The following is an 18,816-nucleotide window of genomic DNA, read 5'->3' on the forward strand; positions in this document are numbered from 1 at the left end:
AAAAAATAAGTGTATATAAATAAATTTAAAGAAATTAAATAAATTAATTAAATTAAACATGAAAATGAATATTAAAGCGAAAAAATAAAAAATTATAAATTGAAAAAAAAAATAAAAAAAAAATAAAGAATTAAAAAATTTAAATAAATTAAAACAAAATAAAACAAATTAAAATAAATTAAGTTTTAAATTAAATTAAATTAAATTTTAAATTATACTAAAATTTTGAATTAAATTAAATTAAATTTTGATTAAATTAAATTAAATTTTGAATTGAATTAAATTAAATTTTAAATTTTAAATTAAATTAAAATAAATAAATAAGTAAATAAATGAATAAGTGAATAAATAAATAAGTGAATGAATAAATAAATAAATAAGTAAATGAATTAATAAATAAGTGAATGAATTAAGTAAATGAATAAATAAATTAATGAATAAGTAAATAAATAAACAAATAAAATTGCCCATTGTGCAATTGAAATCAAGAAATGGATTCGGAACACCTCAAAATCTGTGCTTCAGTGGCTGGCCATGATAATATCTTTGAAAAATATTGGAGTGCAAGAGGTCAAATGACTTTATTGTCAAATGACTGGCATTAGAAAACAACAACAACATACAAAAAATAAATAAATAAACAAATAAACACTTCTAATACAGTGTTAAAGCCAATGAATGGTTAGTTTAATGCAAGTAAACTAGGACGTATTGTTGATGAAACCAGTGTAATCAAATTTAGTGCACGTAATAGTGCTTACTTTTCCTTGGACATGGTCTTGGTTGGCCTAATGATTCATCCACCACTGCCTACTAACAATGTCTGCAAAAATTGGAAGTGAGAGGCATGGACATATATAAAGTTTTAATTTAAAAATGTAGATACATTTGTTCCGTAAGTATGCTTAGGGATGTTATTGCAGATACTGTGCGAGAGCTGCTGCAGTACGTGCCGGCCACGGTGAAGTCAGACCCGCCCACTGGCACCAGCCTGGTGGGGGAGCTGGGTAACGAGTCCGGCATGACGCCTCTTCACCTGGCAGCCTACTCTGGCAACGAGAACGTTGTGCGTCTGCTCCTCAACTCCCCTGGTGTTCAAGTGGAAGCTGCCACAACTGAAAATGTTCGTATATACTTACTTACAAATGGCTTTTAGAGAACCTGCAGGTTCATTGCCGCCCTCACATAAGCCCGCCATAGGTCCCTATCCTGAGCAAGATTAATCCAGTCTCTATCATCATATCCCACCTCCCTCAAATCCATTTTAATATTATCTTCCCATCTACGTCTCGGCCTCTCCAAAGGTCTTTTTCCCTCCGGCCTCCCAACTAACACTCTATATGCATTTCTGGATTTGCCCATACGTGCTACATGCCCTGCCCATCTCAAACGTCTGGATTTAATGTTCCTAATTATGTCAGGTGAAGAATACAATGCGTGCAGTTCTGTGTTGTGTAACTTTCTCCATTCTCCTGTAACTTCATCCCTTTCAGCCCCAAATATTTTCCTAAGAACCTTATTCTCAAACACCCTTAACCTCTGTTCCTCTCTCAAAGTGAGAGTCCAAGTTTCACAACCATACAGAACAACCGGTAATATAACAGTTTTATAAATTCTAACTTTCAGATTTTTTGACAGCAGACTGGATGATAAAAGCTTCTCAACCGAATAATAACACGCATTTCCCATATTTATTCTGCGTTTAATTTCCTCCCGAGTATCATTTATATTTGTTACTGTTGCTCCAAGATATTTGAATTTTTATGGAACAGTTACATCGCTGTGAATCAGTCGCTGAGCCTCGACTGTTAAAAAGAAGTTGCACGAGAAGATTAGGATGGGTTTGAGGTAGGAGAGCTTACGATATGCACTACTTCACTACTCCTTGCAACGCAATATAGTAACTTAAAAAAAATAAATTTCTGAACACGTTTACCTTCTTTTCCCTTCATCCCCATCATTCCTAGCTTGTACAAGGCGTCTGATTTAAGCCGTTCATTTTTGTTTAGGCAGCCCAAATAACAGTCGAGACATGTGGGAGGTATTTAATGGTTTCGTAGGCGCGGAATCTGGAGTGACATCACTACGTGAATGTATGAATTATACAGTAGTCTTCGTATGATAATTTTATGCGAAACAAGTACTGTCAATCTGTTATGTTAATTATTTATTTTCCTTTCTCCTTTCCAACGTTTATTCCAGTCTTGGATAATGTTTTATCGAGTCATTTGTTCTTCTTTTAGTTCCTATGACAACGTTTTCTTAATTCGCAAGTTCTATCCAATCCTTCAAATTAATTTACTTGTTTTCTTTCATTCGGAATAAGCAACGTATCTTTAGAGAATAGAACCCGTAAAATATTTCCTTAAGAGCGAAAATTCTACTTTATCTTGCTAAAAAGTGAACCTTGCTGAATTTGTATTGCTTGTAGTATCAGAACGTAGTAATGGCGCTTTACATCCCTGAATTAGAATATTCTAGAATCACTTGGAATCGAAGTTCGGAATTAAAAAGTACGAAAGGAAGGGCCGAGTATCGAACCCTCTCAGCCAGCCGAAACATTCATACGAACACATCACTCTAGCTGAGAGTCATGAACTATCCTCAGATATCCGTGTATTATAAATGTTTGCTTCTTTACTCTGATGGATTGTATGAATTAATGTATCAATCAACCCACCGAACCTATGGCTATTTATTATTTTAGCTTTTCTCAATCGTTACTTAAACAGAAATACAAACGCTATGAATTAGAGAATTTCAACGACGAAAAGTATTGTGTGTCCACCCCTAGTCGTGTTGTGCGTGATGCCTAAAACAGTTTATGAGCGGATCTAGTCAGACATTCTGTATAACCAGTTCTGAAATGGTGGTATCCACTCATAAACCTGAATTTCAGTCTTCCTTAGCAATGATTCTAGTTTTTGAGGTAGAATGAGGACGTATGAAGTTTCATGTCGTGCTGTGAACTTGTCTATCGTGCTGTGTCACTACTCGACCGCAATCTATCAGTTTTAGTTTTCTAGTAGCCCAATACTCTAATATGATTTCGTAATTCTCAATTATTGCTCTTCTATTATTTATTTCATTTCTTTAATGCTGCATAAGTGAGAATAAATGAATCTTACAATTTGAAATAATACATCAAATTTAGGGAAGTATGTTTTCTGTCATAGGGAAAGTGATTTGGAGTATTATAAAGGATGGTGAAACGTAGTATAGATATTCGTAGCTCAGTGACTGTCAAGCGAGCTGCGTCACGGCGCATGGACGAGTACAGTCCACTTCATACAAACTTACACACAACGTGCTGTAAACGTATTTCAGAACAAACAGATGGTATAGTTTAATGACATTTAGTATAATGAAATATCAATCTCTGCATCCTCGCGTAGAAATAGTGATGGCTGATAGACAATTGTCTTCTGTATGGAACTCGCCTCTGAATATGTAGAACCAAACGAAATGGCATTTTAAATTAATGCTATGTTTTGTTGATGAAACAATTATTCCTTCTGTGCATTGTTATAATAAACTATAAATATCATTTCCAAATTTTCTGTTGCAAGGAAGGAAATTTTTAACATGGAAAAACTCTGCTCTACATCTGCAGAGACAATTGGAGAATAAGTACTTGAAACAAGATACGTCAATTAAATTCACATGTTGAATGACGTCATTGGGACACGTCTTTGTTAGTACATCTGAAATCCGACTAAGAATACTGTACCCATCATTTTTAATCAAAACTCTGTTCATTTTTTCACCAACACGTTTCCTACTTCATCTTGTACTACACTCAGTTTACAATAGTCCTCATAATATTTATTTGCTCAACTAGTTCTACTCCTGACTTTTCTAATTGGATAATGGCATCCGGTAAATATCCAAAATTTGACTTAATATCCGTGACTTCTTTCTCGATTGTTTCATCATTTAGCAGTTCCTGGCGTATTTGAATCGCAGCCGCGTCATCGGGATCGAAAGACTGGACCACTTTCTTCACAGATTGGAGGTGACGTGCGTAATAATTGCAAGCTTCTAACCATGACCCCCATCTCGTAGGAACTGCACATGGGGGAAGCGACAATTTAGGGAATTGTTTCCTGAATTTTGATACTCGATCTGGAGGTTTTACAAATATAGTCTTTCAATTTTGTATTGTTAGTTGGTTTCACTTTCGGCATTATACCTGCACTTCACTACTCTGAACTGCAAACCTGCATGTTGACGTTCTTATGCGACAACTGTCCTGTTCACCTGTTGTTGACGTGCAGAGACCTGCGAGTATGTCATGGAGGGGAGGACTTGGTATAAAGGGTTGTAAACAAATGGCTGTGTAGATGCCAATACTAGCTTTTACTACTCCAAATTCCGTTCCCTAGTCATAACTTTACAACACGCTCACCCTACTCCACTTTCTTCTGACCATTTTCTGCTAGGAAAAGAGGACTACCTCTCCACCTTTAACCGTCCCTTCCTGTCGATTTGCGTCTTTCGCGCAAGCAAGTGCCATCAATTTGGAGCTGTTCTTATTCAGGGCAAAGATAGTCCCAGTACTGACGTAAGGGGTTCAAATTATTTGGCAATACTTAAAGAAAAAGGACCTAGAGATGCGAGAAAGTGTTAAAGCTACTTTCCTGAAAAGAGCTCTGGGAACATCAAAATATACACCGTCGAGAGTGATATATACTTGCAAGGGAAACCTTGATAGAAGACCTGAGAACGGACTACTTGCTGCCATCTACCAGCGTCTACGAGCAGCTTCTAACGGAAAGAGAAGAGAAAAGACGCCAGATTCGGGACGAGTTCTACAGCACCGGGGCCATGATAGACAGGAACTGGATGGGACCAAACCAACCGTTACGGCATGTGGTGACGAGACTATCAATCCATGGCTACCACCACAGACTGTGCATCAGATCAGGCTTGCACACTGCTGACGGAGATTGCGTGTGCAAATTATGTGGGGGAACTATGTCAGCAATATCACGTACTTAGAAAGAATGCAGTATAGGGCAACTAAATTTTTAAAGGTAAAAGAGAAGATGGAAACGATAGGATAAAAGAACTTAAATGGGAAACTTTGGAAAACAGACGTAGGAAAACTAGAATAACATCATTGTATAGAGCACATGTAGGTCAGAAAGCATGGGTAGACATAACGGCTCGGTTAGAAAAGCCAACGTACTATGGTAGGAACGATCATGATTTTAAAATCAAATGTAGGAAACAGAAAACGGATGTAGGTAAATTCTCATTTTTAAATACAACTATAAATGATTGGAATGACCTACCTGCAGCGGTCTTTGAGGGCTGTCCTTCCTTAAGGAGATTCAAGAATAACTTAAAGAGTTGTGTATCAAGTGGAAATTAAAATTAAGGTGACATTTAACATTTAATTTTTTAAGGTGACATGTATTTATCTAGCCTGACGAGTTACTCCCTTGGTTTGAATTGTAAATTATTTAAAAATAGCGTGTAAGAGGGTCTTAGACTAGAAATGTTTAGTTTAAATGTAGTTCTGTTTATAAGTATGCATAAGGGTGTAATTATTTGTCTTATTTGAACTGTTGTATCAGTGAAGCGAGGTGAGTCAGTGAAGTTATGGTTTTACAGTGCAGTGAATAGTTCCGATCAGTAATAATTTATAGCGTCAATGAAATGTGCTCTATAGTGTCAGTGAAATGTGTTACAGAGTGTCAGTGAAATGTGTGCTAAAGTGTCAGTGAAATGCGTCATAGTGCCACTACAGGGAATGAGATGAGAGTAAAGTGAAAGACTATTGAAACTTATGTAGGGCCTATACATAATTATGTAGGTTGTGTTGTAAAATTAGGTGTTTTATTTTATGTTTTATTATTATTGTGTTAAATTGTATTGTGTATTCTTATTGTATTGTGTATAAAATTGTATATGTGTTGTAAAATTGTATTGTGTATTGTAAATGTATTGTGTATTGCCTATCTTTTTTTATGTATTGTTTATATTGTGTGTACCACTGCCACCGGGTGCTTGCCTACTTGCAGTGTAAATAAATACATACTAACAGTGTAAGAGGGCAGACAAATCAATAACTGACATAGAAAAAAGTGATATTTATTAGTAATTGTAACAATGCACACTCGTGCCCATCTCTCTTGTTATTATACCCGATAACTTCCTTTCAGTCTCTTAGGCCTATCGTTGAAGTATTCTGTTGGTCACCAAGAGGGCTAGAATAGAATAAGTTATAGCCTAGAAGTTCTCTAGGACACACTCCAGTGAGCTGTGTTGTATGTGAACTAATGTATTGTATCGTTTGTTTGATTTCCAGGGCTACAACCCGTTACACCTGGCGTGTTTCGGCGGCCACATCACCGTGGTGGGTCTGCTGCTGAGTCGATCAGCGGAACTGTTGCACAGCGGGGACAAGCATGGCAAGACCGGCCTCCACATAGCGGCGCAACACGGGCGCTACCAGATGTGCGAGGTGCTGCTGGGGCAAGGGGCGGAGATAAACGGAACTGACAAGGTAACAAATGAACCAACAGTCGGCATGCTTTTGCATCTTCAGAACGGAAAGATGTAGGCCTGCATTACATTTGAGCAAGACAGAGTATTTCGTCTTGTTATTCTTCTCTCGATCTCTTCTAATTTTTCAGGGTTCATCCTCTTCGTTTTGGACTCGCCTCTCTCTCCCCCCTTGCTGTTAACCTCCCTTTTGCCTTATTTATCCTCTTCATTTCACCTGTCCCTTTCTTTCCATTTCATCTTCTTCTCCCTTTCCTCTCCCTCTCCCACATGCTATCACTTCTATCCTGTTGTGCAGCAAGTTGATTTTTGTATCTGATGCCCTATAATATTTCTACATGTTGAAGGGATTTCTTTCAGTCATAATCTCCAGAAGGCATTCAGTCTCTCTGTAATGTACGAGTAGTTTCTTTCATTCGTACAAAATAACGGAGATTGATACAGATCACTAGGATTGCCAGGTCTCCGTATTTTACCCACATTTCTCCTGTCTCCCGTCTCTCGTATCTGCTTATGTTTTCTCCCATATTTTATAAGCTTTATTTATTTATATATTTATTTATTTATTCACTCACTCATTCACTCCATACATTCACACATTCACTCCATACATTCACTCATTCACTCCATACATTCATACATTCACTCCATATTATTTACACATTCACTCATTCACTCCATACATTCACACATTCACTCCATACATTCACACATTCACTCATTCACTCCATACATTCACACATTCACTCGATACATTCACACATTCACTCATTCACTCCATACATTCACACACTCATTCACTCCATATATTCACACATTCACTCCATACATTCACACATTCACTCATTCACTCCAAATTTTTACACATTCACTCATTCACTCCATACATTCACACACTCATTCACTCCATACATTCACACACTCATTCACTCCATACATTCACACACTCATTCACTCCATACATTCACACATTCACTCCATACATTCACTCATTCACTCCATACATTTACTCATTCACTCCATACATTCACTCATTCACTCCATACATTTACTCATTCACTCCATACATTTACTCATTCACTCCATACATTCACTCATTCACTCCATACATTCACTCATTCACTCCATACATTTACTCATTCACTCCATACATTTACTCATTCACTCCATACATTCACTCATTCACTCCATACATTCACTCATTCACTCCATACATTCACTCATTCACTCCATACATTCACTCATTCACTCCATACATTCACACATTCACTCCATACATTCACTCATTCACTCCATACATTTACTCATTCACTCCATACATTCACTCATTCACTCCATACATTTACTCATTCACTCCATACATTTACTCATTCACTCCATACATTCACTCATTCACTCCATACATTCACTCATTCACTCCATACATTCACTCATTCACTCCATACATTCACTCATTCACTCCATACATTCACACACTCATTCACTCCATACATTCACACACTCATTCACTCCATACATTTACTCATTCACTCCATACATTCACACATTCACTCCATACTCATACATTCATTCATTTATTAACGCAAACAAAGAAAATAGTTTGGGCTAAATTTGATACAAAAATAAGAAATGTTTTTCAATTACTAATTTTTAACCCTTGTTTGAGTTCTGTATTTCAAGACTGGGCATAAAAAAGGCTGTAATTGTCAAAGAGACAAACCGTAGAAAACATGTCTTTCTTATGCGAGCAATATCATACCTTTTGCACATCTATGGGGGAAAGTGTAAGCTAAATAAAATTACAATGGGACTTATCATTTTTATTAATCGATTTAGCCAGGGACACAGACTTTTTTGTAAACCTAATTTTCAAAGATATTGGCACTTACAGTCTTTTTTATATCCAGTCTTCATTTGTACAACCGATTTAGATAAAATACCCACAATGTACCGGTATGCGTTGTAGGTATGTTGTTGTTGTTTTGTTTTCTAATGCCAGGTGTTTGACAGTAAAGTCATTTGACCTCTTGCACTCCAATATGTTAAATGGCAAGTTGTAGCCGATTTAAGTGAACGCCATATTTTAACGTTTTGGTGGCTACTTCATTCACACACAACCCCCAGAATGTCTGGAGGACCACACCTGCTGTTGGTCGACGGGTCCATTGGACCTAGCTGGGAGATCTTGTTGATCACCAGCTTTCCCTCCTTAAGCCACTGGAGGACGATTTTAGTGCCACAGCAGGTCAGCACTAGGAACAGAAAAGTAGAAAGAGGAGGAAGGAAAGGGAAATGAACCCCTAGACCTCGAATGCTCTAATGCCTTTGGGGTCGAAGAAAGTAAGAGTTCAGTCAGAGGACTGGATAGGAGAGGGTAAAGAGGGAATTAGGTATTGGATAGAGGTATAGGTATAGGTATAGATATAGGTACTCCTTTCTTCTGCTTGCTACTCAAGAAACCTGAGAATCAAATTACCTTCTGTACTGTGGGGAATGAACTTACGGAAACGGTACAATATCCAGGATAGAATAGCTATGTATGTGATTTAGTTATATAAACAATGATGGGGTTACAGAACGGTTGGACGCCGCTACACTGCGCCGCAAGAGCTGGCTTCCTGGACGTGGTGAAGCTGCTGGTGGAGTCCGGCGCGTCTCCCAAAGCTGAAACCAACTACGGCAGTGCTCCGATCTGGTTCGCTGCTTCTGAGGGCCATAACGAAGTGCTCAAATACCTGATGTCGAAGGAGCATGACACTTACAGCCTGATGGAAGATAAGAGAGTGAGTATTAGTTAGTGATGAAACTGTAGTACAGAATTATCAGAAAAATTATTACATTTACATATTCAATTGATGAAATGAAATAGTTGTAGTACTCCCAAGAAACTAGTTCGATTAATTAAAATGTGTCTCGGTGAAACGTACAGCAGAGTTCGTATAGGCCAGTTTCTATCTGATACTTTTCCAATTCACTGTGGGCTAAAGCAAGGAGATGCACTATCACCTTTACTTTTTAACTTTGCTCCAGAGTATGCCGTTAGGAAAGTCCAGGGTAACAGAGAGGGTTTGGAATTGGACGGGTTACATCAGCTGCTTGTCTATGCGGATGACGTGAATATGTTAGGAGAAAATCCACAAACGATTAGGGAAAACACGGAAATTCTACTGAAAGCAAGTAAAGAGAAAGGGTTGGAAGTAAATCACGAAAAGACAAAGTATATGATTATGTCTCGTGACCAGAATATTGTAAGAAATGGAAATATAAAAATTGGAGATTTATCTTTCGAAGAGGTGGAAAAATTCAAATACCTTGGAGCAACAGTAACAAATATAAATGATACTCGGGAGGAAATTAAACACAGAATAAATATGGGAAATGCCTGTTATTATTCGGTTGAGAAGCTTTTGTCATCTAGTCTGCTGTCAAAAAATCTGAAAGTTAGAATTTATAAAACAGTTATATTACCTGTTCTTCTGTATGGTTGTGAAACTTGGACTCTCACTCTGAGAGAGGAACATAGGTTAAGGGTGTTTGAGAATAAGGTACTTAGGAAAATATTTGGGGCTAAGAGGGATGAAGCTACAGGAGAATGGAGAAAGTTACACAACACAGAACTGCATACATTGTATTCTTCACCTAACATAATTAGGAACTTAAAATCCAGACGTTTGAGATGGGCAGGGCATGTAGCACGTATGGGCGAATCCAGGAATGTATATAGAGTGTTAGTGGGAGGCCGGAGGAAAAATGACCTTTGGGGAGGCCGAGATGTAGATGGGAGGATAATATTAAATTGGATTTGAGGGAGGTGGGATATTATGATAGAGACTGGATTAATCTTGCACAGGATAGGGACCGATGGCGGGCTTATGTGAGGGCGGCAATGAACCTTCGGATTCCTTAAAAGCCATTTGTAAGTAAATAAGTAATTCCACTCTACTGATTGTAAAACAACACTGAGTTTTGCAGGAAACCGCTGATATTTTCTATTAGAAGAATAATTTATGCTTAATCTAAGTAGTAACGCTCCCTGACACTTTTTAACTCCCAATAATGGTGTCGCCTATTGTGAACTAGCGAAACGCTTTCAAAGTTTTTCATATCTTTGGCTCTGACTTATCCCGTGGTTGGAAACTTCGCTTACACTATCACAAAATCGTAGGTCTTATACTAATCGATAGTGATCGATAATTTGTTTGTGTAAGTGTGGCTTTTTTATTTATTACTTCTATGAACAGATGGCATAGATAAGTCCGTGTCGCCAATATTACAAAAAATATACCCGCATTATAGAATTCAAAATTTCATCCTCTTCTGCTGATTGTAAAAACCAATAGGTTTAGCGGAAAACCACTGATATTGTCAATTACGTTAAATTTATACTTAGCTACAGCATAATTTCCCCCCAACACTTTTTACTCGTCCGAACAATAGTGTCACCTATTGAGAACCAGCGGAACCATTTTAAATTTTGTCAATTTTTTATATCTTTGGTTCTGACTTATCCTGTGGTTACAGCTTGCTTACACGATCATAAAATTCTAGGCCAGATATTTTTTAACGTCAGAGTACATTTGTCCTCAGTGACCTAGGAGATACCACGCTATCATTGGGTTCGAGGTTGGTAGGTTTAAACTGGACCAAAAGCAATTGAATTTAATGGGCTATGAAATCCTGAGCATGGCTTTTTCGGATGGGAAATGAAGTTGCGAAGTCCATGTCGTAGATTTATAACACTTCAGAGAATCCTGTCACTCGAGTTCGATCCTCGGCCAGGTCGCGATGGAATGTTTGGACGAAACAGACATTACAAAGAGTTTTCCCTGGATACTACCGTTTCTGTCTTTCATTCCAGCTACATTGGGTTTTCATCCCTTATAATATTCTGTACTGTGTTGGATCTGCGGTGGCCTGTTCCCTCCTGACCACTTCGATTTTAAGTCGGTGTTCAAGGAAGAGGTGAAACATGACGAAGAAAGAAAGAATATACAAAGACAGAGAATAAAATAACGTACAGTAAACTAATTGTAGCCCATAAGATAATTTTTGTATTTTTATCTAGCTCTTGTGGAAACATAATTATTTAATTCCTTTAGGAGCATTTATTTTTTTGTTCGGAGGTCGTCACGAAAGCTAGCACCCCAGTCTGAGACTTATTATGCAACGTCCTTATATTGCAGGAGTCATTAGATCAGAATTCCTATGACTACGTGATTCACTGCTTGGTGCCATTTTATCGATTTAGCTACAGCATCCCGTTCTGGCAGAGTCCACGTGAACAGGAATGCCCATCCTGTCATATTCTCTGCCGTTTCCTAAGATCGACGGCATCTGTACGGAATTCACGCACTACGTCCTGCTGCATCCTATATTGACCTGAATATCGCGGCACTGTAGATATCGTGACTCAACAAGGCGCCATCTGTCCGAGGGAGCTACACTCCCAGCTCTTCCGTAGTTCACTATGAGAGCTCCTATGCCTCCCCGCTATCTGTGCAGCTCCCCCAGACAGATGACAAGCGAATTCCGGTATCACGTCTGCCCGATCTCCTGTTCCTTAAGAGTTAATTAAATACGGAAAAGAAATTAAAGCAAAAGCAAAGGTTATGTCGTTATTAGTCTTCAAGACTACGTTATAGTTTGATGTTCTTCTTTCACAGTTTGTGTACAATCTGATGGTCGTCAGCAAAGCACACAACAACAAACCTATTGAAGATTTCATCCTCGTTTCTCCTGCACCTGTGGATACAGCAGCCAAACTCTCCAATATTTACGTTGTTCTTTCTACGAAAGTAAGTGGAAGTGAAATTGCCTTATTTTATTATAACTATAAGTATAACATATAGGCATTTAAAGTACTCGAATTTTACTTTTTGACACAAAATGGCGAGAATAATACGTATTCGTATTATACTAAAGATTTCATATTTATAATTCCCAGTGCTAAAATGCTTTACCAATATTGTTATATTGAAATATTATATATCTTCGCTTCAATAATATTTTTATGCTCGACCATGCCGAAATGTAGTAATTATGCACCTGGTAGTAGCCCTTTAATGCACCTCATTAAAGTACACCTATTCATTATAATTCAGTTGTTCAGCCAATGACAAATCACCTTTGTACCGTTATAAACCCGCAAGTATCGATTATTCTCGGATATGCAATCGAAAGACAATTAGCGAAAAGTCACGGAGGCTGGAAATCCAATACTGTCGCAGAAGGTTATGTTCTGTTACTATAATAATTAGCGTTAATTGTAAATAATATTTAAATAAATTCAATTTATCATCTCATTTTTCATTTCTAAATCAATTTCCAGGTTATATCGAGACTAATGTTCTCTAGGTTATATCAAGGACAATGATATTCGTGCCTCGGAAAAAATCAATACTTTCGCGTCTGCGCACATCTCACAATTCAGGTCAGTTCCGTTCGTCACTACATAACCATAACATGAATACTTATGGATAATTTCAAGTTAGAAATATGGTCGAGTACAAAAAGTCGTATGAAACTTGCCTATAATGGTAATTAAGACGCTCTTATGAAAATTATGAAATTCGCTTGCGCTCGTTTCATAAACGAACATACTCGCGTCTTAGTTACTACCATTATAGGCCGGTTGCATAATGTACTATTATGAGCAATTTAGAACAGCTCCTCGTATTTTTACAGTCAAAGTCATTCTAACGAACATCAGAGTAAGAAGTAAATAACAGTACTATTTTTATCTGTAGTCAAATGGAATAACTTCTTTTCAATCAGGATATCTTTATTTCACTGCTTAATATCATTCCACGTAGGTCTAAATTACATTCTATCTGCTTGCAATAGGTTTGTACAATATTGTAACATTTTAGTCCTTGTAAAAAAAAAATATTATCGACAGATGGAAAACTAGACACTGGCAAGAAAAGTAGATCGTAGTATAAAGTCACCGTCACTAGTGAAAAGATTCCCGATTTGCTGTACAAAATTTTAAGAGTGACATCATTCTTGTAAACCCTTTAAGACGGTACATTAGGATGCAAAATTGAACTGTAAAGGATCAAGTCGCTAGAAATCGTGTGACGTGTAACAATTGTTATGATAAGTGTGTAAGAATAATGTAATTTTCAGTAAAAAGGGGGGGGGGGGAATCTGTACAAAGCACCTAAGCAATTGATAACAAATTTTTAGCTTCAGAATACTCACCAATTGAATAAATGATAATTCTACAGGGCTTTCATTTCAAAACTTCCAGTCTAAATAACTAATTATTTAAATTGAATTCAATTTAAACAAAAAACATGTCAATTTAGATATTGAGGGACAAGTCTGAAAGCAGGCTTAATTGATTTAGATTTCATCCCCACCCTCAGCCTCCCCTACTTTGAAATTTCAAATGGCAGTTCTATATTTTCATACTTAAATATAAAAGAGCACTGAATTTTTTATTTCATTTGTTTCCACATCTTTTGTTTTCTGTCGTCGCCTGGCGACCTGTTTCTTCGTTATTGCTGATTAGAGCTGAAGAGAATAAAGCTACAAAAACTTATTCAGCATTTCATGTAATAGTTGTGTTTGTGTATTAAGTTATTTTGAAATGGTGTACACCTTTCAAGAGAGAACATAAATAATCTTTATCGATTAAATTTAGGAAATTACACAAAATAAGCTGTGTTTTCATCCTACAATCAACTGACAATAACAAAAATACAGGTTGCCAGGCAACGATAGAAAACAAAACATGCGAGAAGAAATGAATGAGGTGTATAAACAATTGAATGCTCTTTCATATTTAAGTGTAGAAATACAGGAGTGGCATTTGAAATTTCAAAGTGGGTGTAGTGTGGGGGTGAAATCTAAAATGCAATTAAGCCTGGTTTCAGACTTCTCCCTCAATGTCTTAAATTGACGTGTTTTTTTGTTTGAATTGAATTCAATTTAAATAATTAGTTATTTAGATTGGGAAGTTTTGAAACGAAAGCCCTGTATATTTGTGACAGTCTTTTATCCTTAAAACTAAAGAAAAAAGGTATTTTATTAACAAATTCAAATTACTGTAACTCTGAAAATATTGAGAATAGGACCCATGTTTATTTGACAGTTTTTACTCAGAATATCTTCGGAAATAAGTTCCGTAAGTGGCGGTAACTTTTTATTTTAGTAAGTTATTTTTACGACGCTTTATCAACATCTTAAATTATTTAGCGTCTGAATGAAATGAAGGTGATAATGCCGGTGAAATGAGTCCGGGGTCCAGCACGGAAAGTTACCCAGCATTTGCTCATATTGGGTTGAAGGAAAACCCCGGAAAAAACCTCAACCAGGTAACTTGCCACGACCGGGAATCGAACCCTGGCCACCTGGTTTCGCGGCTAGATTCGCTAACCGTTACTCCACAGGTGTGGACGGCGCTAACTATTCTTGAATTACCCTGTGTATGTCAGTACCTGTAGTTCGTGTAGAATATCTACTTTTCATGTTTATTTTTTATTTCCGTGCAAAAAGAATAATTTTCTTTCGTTATTGATCCAGATATTTAAAATAGTTTGAAGTTAGTACCATCATTGTAAATTACTATCTCGAGAGCTTTGCAAATAAATATTATTCTGTATGTGTGTGCGTGTGTCGGTAGTCAATAGGTGCAATAGCTTATTTCGCTTTTTATGTCTTTGTGACTTCAGGAGAAAGAACGAGCTAAGGACCTGATAGCTGCAGGAAAACAGTGTGAGACGATGGCCACGGAGTTGCTGGCTCTAGCTGCAGGCGCAGATTCCGCAGGTCGCATTCTCACGGCCACTGACCGTCGAAATGTAGAATTTCTAGATGTCCTCATCGAGAACGAACAGAAGGAGGTCATAGCACACACAGTTGTACAGCGGTATCTGCAGGCAAGTGTTACTGCGTATATAACTTGAAGTAGGGGGGGAAGTGGGTACAGTAAGACAGGGGGAACAGTGAGACATTTTTATTAGATGGTAAATTTTGATGTTGGTAACAGTAGAGTTGTATGTTGCATGAGTAAAGTAACAGTATTTTCATACTGGATTTGATTCTAGTTATAAAGGTGAGTGGTGAAAAAATAATTCGTAATTTTTCACTCTAGAAGTAAAATTTTGGCTTGTGTTTAATGAAGGTTATATTGGATATACAAATGAGATATAAATATGAATGTTTTGTTACCTAATACTATGGTATTTGAGATTGTGTTTGGCAAAGTTTCGTCTTTCTTGTTTTAATTTTGAAGTGATGGCGTCATTTTTAAATGAACTATGCGTAAAGGGAACAGTGAGACATGCCACTGAAGGGTACACTGAGACGTCTCACTGTTCCCATGTACCAATGATTTGCAAAAACAAACTGTAATTATATTACATTTACCGGTAACTGACATTAAAAATGAACATACTAGTAAAAAATTTAGAGACTGTAGCTTAAAATAATGGATACATTACATTTTAATGGTTTCTTAAATAAAAAATTATTCATAAAATTTAAGAAAATGTTAAAAAATAATAAAGAATTACATTAAATTCTTATAATTATAAGCTTTGTTGTCATCAAAAATTAATTTCATTTTTTCACAAAAGTTTGAAATGTCCTGGAAAATTCACTTTTCCAAATGTTCCAGATGTTTCAATGGTTTCGAAGTCAGACATCAAAATGATTCTAAATAAGCCTACAGAACATGTCAAGATAAAGAGACAGCAAGCTTTTCCTTCTTTTTAAATAAATGTAAATCATTTCATTGTCCGTTAATAGACACTGTGGTGTCTCACTGTACCCTCCTGAATGGGAACACTGAGACATTTGCATTTTTTGACAAACACGTATTGTATATTATGTCCTTCATCTATTAACATTTTTGTTTATGTATTATTATACTCCATGTTTTAATGTCTATTTCTATTGCACTCGATTTTAAAAATACTTGAATTATCACTTGCATACATACAGTTTGTCTTAATATTTTGTGTCTCACTGTACCCACTACTCCCCTACTGTATTTGTGCATGAATAGTCCTCTACCGTAACATTCTCATAGTTTCAATCAAAGCAAGAATAATATGTTGTATGTGTCGTGGTCTATTTTGGAAAAGGAATCTGCAAGCATTTTGGTTGCCTTGCAGGAACATCCTTCAGAGGCAACTAAAATGTCGGATGAGTCCTTCTTCAAGAAAATCCTTGAGAAAATTAAGGGGAAGTTGAAACACCAGGCCACCAATCATAAATAAGATGTGATTTGCCAGCAGTGAAGACGAAGAGATAAATAGCGGCACTTAATATATATCTACATAATTTAAAGCAATATTGAATCCAATAAATGATACAATATCACATTAGTGTAGTTAAGACATACCATATAAATCACTTTAACAGTCACAACTGAGCAAATTTTGATAATTAGAAATCCAGAATATGCAAATTATGTTAGTAAGTATTACTTACGGTTTTTAAGGAACCCGGAGGTTCATTACCGCCCTCACATAAGCCCGCCATCGGTCCCTATCCTGAGCATGATTAATCCAATCCCTAGCATCATATCCCATCTCCTTCAAATCCATTTTAATAGTAGTGTAGTATAGTAGTAGTATTGTATTTATTAACATTCCATGGTATTCATACATTGCTTTACAGCTAGAATATGGAACAAGTCAAAAAACTTAATACTACTAGAAAGTCATAATTTATAGTCACAGTCTAGATGAAATATATATACAGACGAGATTTACAATATAGTCTACTAGTACAACACAAAGTTTTAGTATCAATTTCATGAAGTGTTATTGAATGTCATGAATTCACCTACAGAATAGAAGGCGTGAGAAATTAGGTACTTCTTTAATTTGGCCCTAAATAATTTTATCTTTGAGTTTCATTTTTTATATCGATAGGGAGGCTATTAAAAATTTTTACTGCCATATAACGCACTCCTTTTTGGTAGCACGATAGACTTGCCGATGGAGTATGAAAGTCATTTTTTGACGTGTATTTATGCTATGAACTGTTGAATTAGTTACAAAATTTTCACGATTACATACGAGGAAGTTTATTAATGCCATGGGCATTATTTGTAGTTTTTTTTTAAATAATCCTACACAATTCCCTAGATTTGGCACCTACTATTATTCTAATTACTCTTTTTTGTAATAGGAATATACTGTTACTATCTGTGGAATTTCCCCAGAATATTATTCCAAAACTCATTACCGAGTGGAAGTATGCAAGGTATATTGTTTTTAAGGTATTGATATTTACCATCTTTTGCATAGATCTAATAGCAAAACAAGCTGAATTTAGTTTGGGGGTAATTTCTTTAATATGATTTTTCCAATTTAACACATTATCGATTTTAAGCCAAGAAATTTGGTTGTTGTTGTTCCTAACAGGGATCTATTATTAATTATTGTGCTATAAATTTGCGACGTTGAATTTGGACAGGATTTAAATTGAATTATGTTAGTTTTCTTACAATTTAATACCTATTTATTGACTGAGAACCAGCCACATATTTTGAAGAGGATTTCCTCTCTTGAAGATTGGAATGTGTTGGAGTTATTGGTTGTAATTACTATACTTGTGTCATCTGCAAATAATATGGGATGACCTACATCTTTTATTAGGGGGGGCAAGATCATTTATAAACACTAGAAAAAGTAGGGGACCTAATATTGATCCTTGAGGAATTCCATTATTAATAGTTCCCCATGTCGATGCAGATTTCATAGTTATAATATTATCCTCCTATCTGTGATTCGGCCTTCGCAAAGGTATTTATAATTTTAAAAATTTATTTTAGTCGGAGTGAATTTTTCTTCAGCAAATATCGTATAGGAATGTCTTTCTTCATATTTGATCTGCTCTAAAATGAATATCGTAATGTTTTTTTATGCCTAGTTTGATGCCAGGCTGACAACATGGGGCATAACTGTGGTCTTGATCTAACCTTGTTGGAATTCAGAGTTACAATTGTAGCTTTTTACATTCATCTGTTCGTCTGTCTGAGCCTAAACATTTTCCTCCACAAAACTACTAGGAGTATTTTATTAAAAATTCATTCACTCGTTCACGTATCTGGAAGCATTAAATATGATTTAAGACATTATTCACATGATATTATCAGATTCTTTGAGGTTTATAGTAAAATAATTATAAAATAGAAGGCTATATTTTTAAAGCAGTTCCAATATTTTCTGTTTTTTTTTTTTGAATTGAAAATTAGGAAATATTTTTAATTGGTCTTTGTTACAACGTTTTATGAACTACGATGATGAAATTAAGGTGATAACGCCAGGGTCCAGCATAGAA

General features: G+C 36.2%; 1 protein-coding gene across 1 annotated transcript in view; it reads left to right on the plus strand.

The window, feature by feature from the left end:
• Positions 1 to 18,816, plus strand: part of nompC (no mechanoreceptor potential C) — a 358,845-nt gene that overhangs the window by 280,557 nt on the left and 59,472 nt on the right. The window contains exons 16-20 of the mRNA XM_069826862.1: positions 924 to 1,123; positions 6,317 to 6,514; positions 9,090 to 9,296; positions 12,177 to 12,308; positions 15,192 to 15,398. Coding sequence (XP_069682963.1) covers positions 924 to 1,123; positions 6,317 to 6,514; positions 9,090 to 9,296; positions 12,177 to 12,308; positions 15,192 to 15,398 — 944 coding nt within the window. The remainder of the gene's footprint in view (positions 1 to 923; positions 1,124 to 6,316; positions 6,515 to 9,089; positions 9,297 to 12,176; positions 12,309 to 15,191; positions 15,399 to 18,816) is intronic.

This window comes from Periplaneta americana, chromosome 5 (genome assembly GCF_040183065.1).
Source record: "Periplaneta americana isolate PAMFEO1 chromosome 5, P.americana_PAMFEO1_priV1, whole genome shotgun sequence".
Taxonomy (NCBI): Eukaryota; Metazoa; Arthropoda; class Insecta; order Blattodea; family Blattidae; genus Periplaneta; species Periplaneta americana.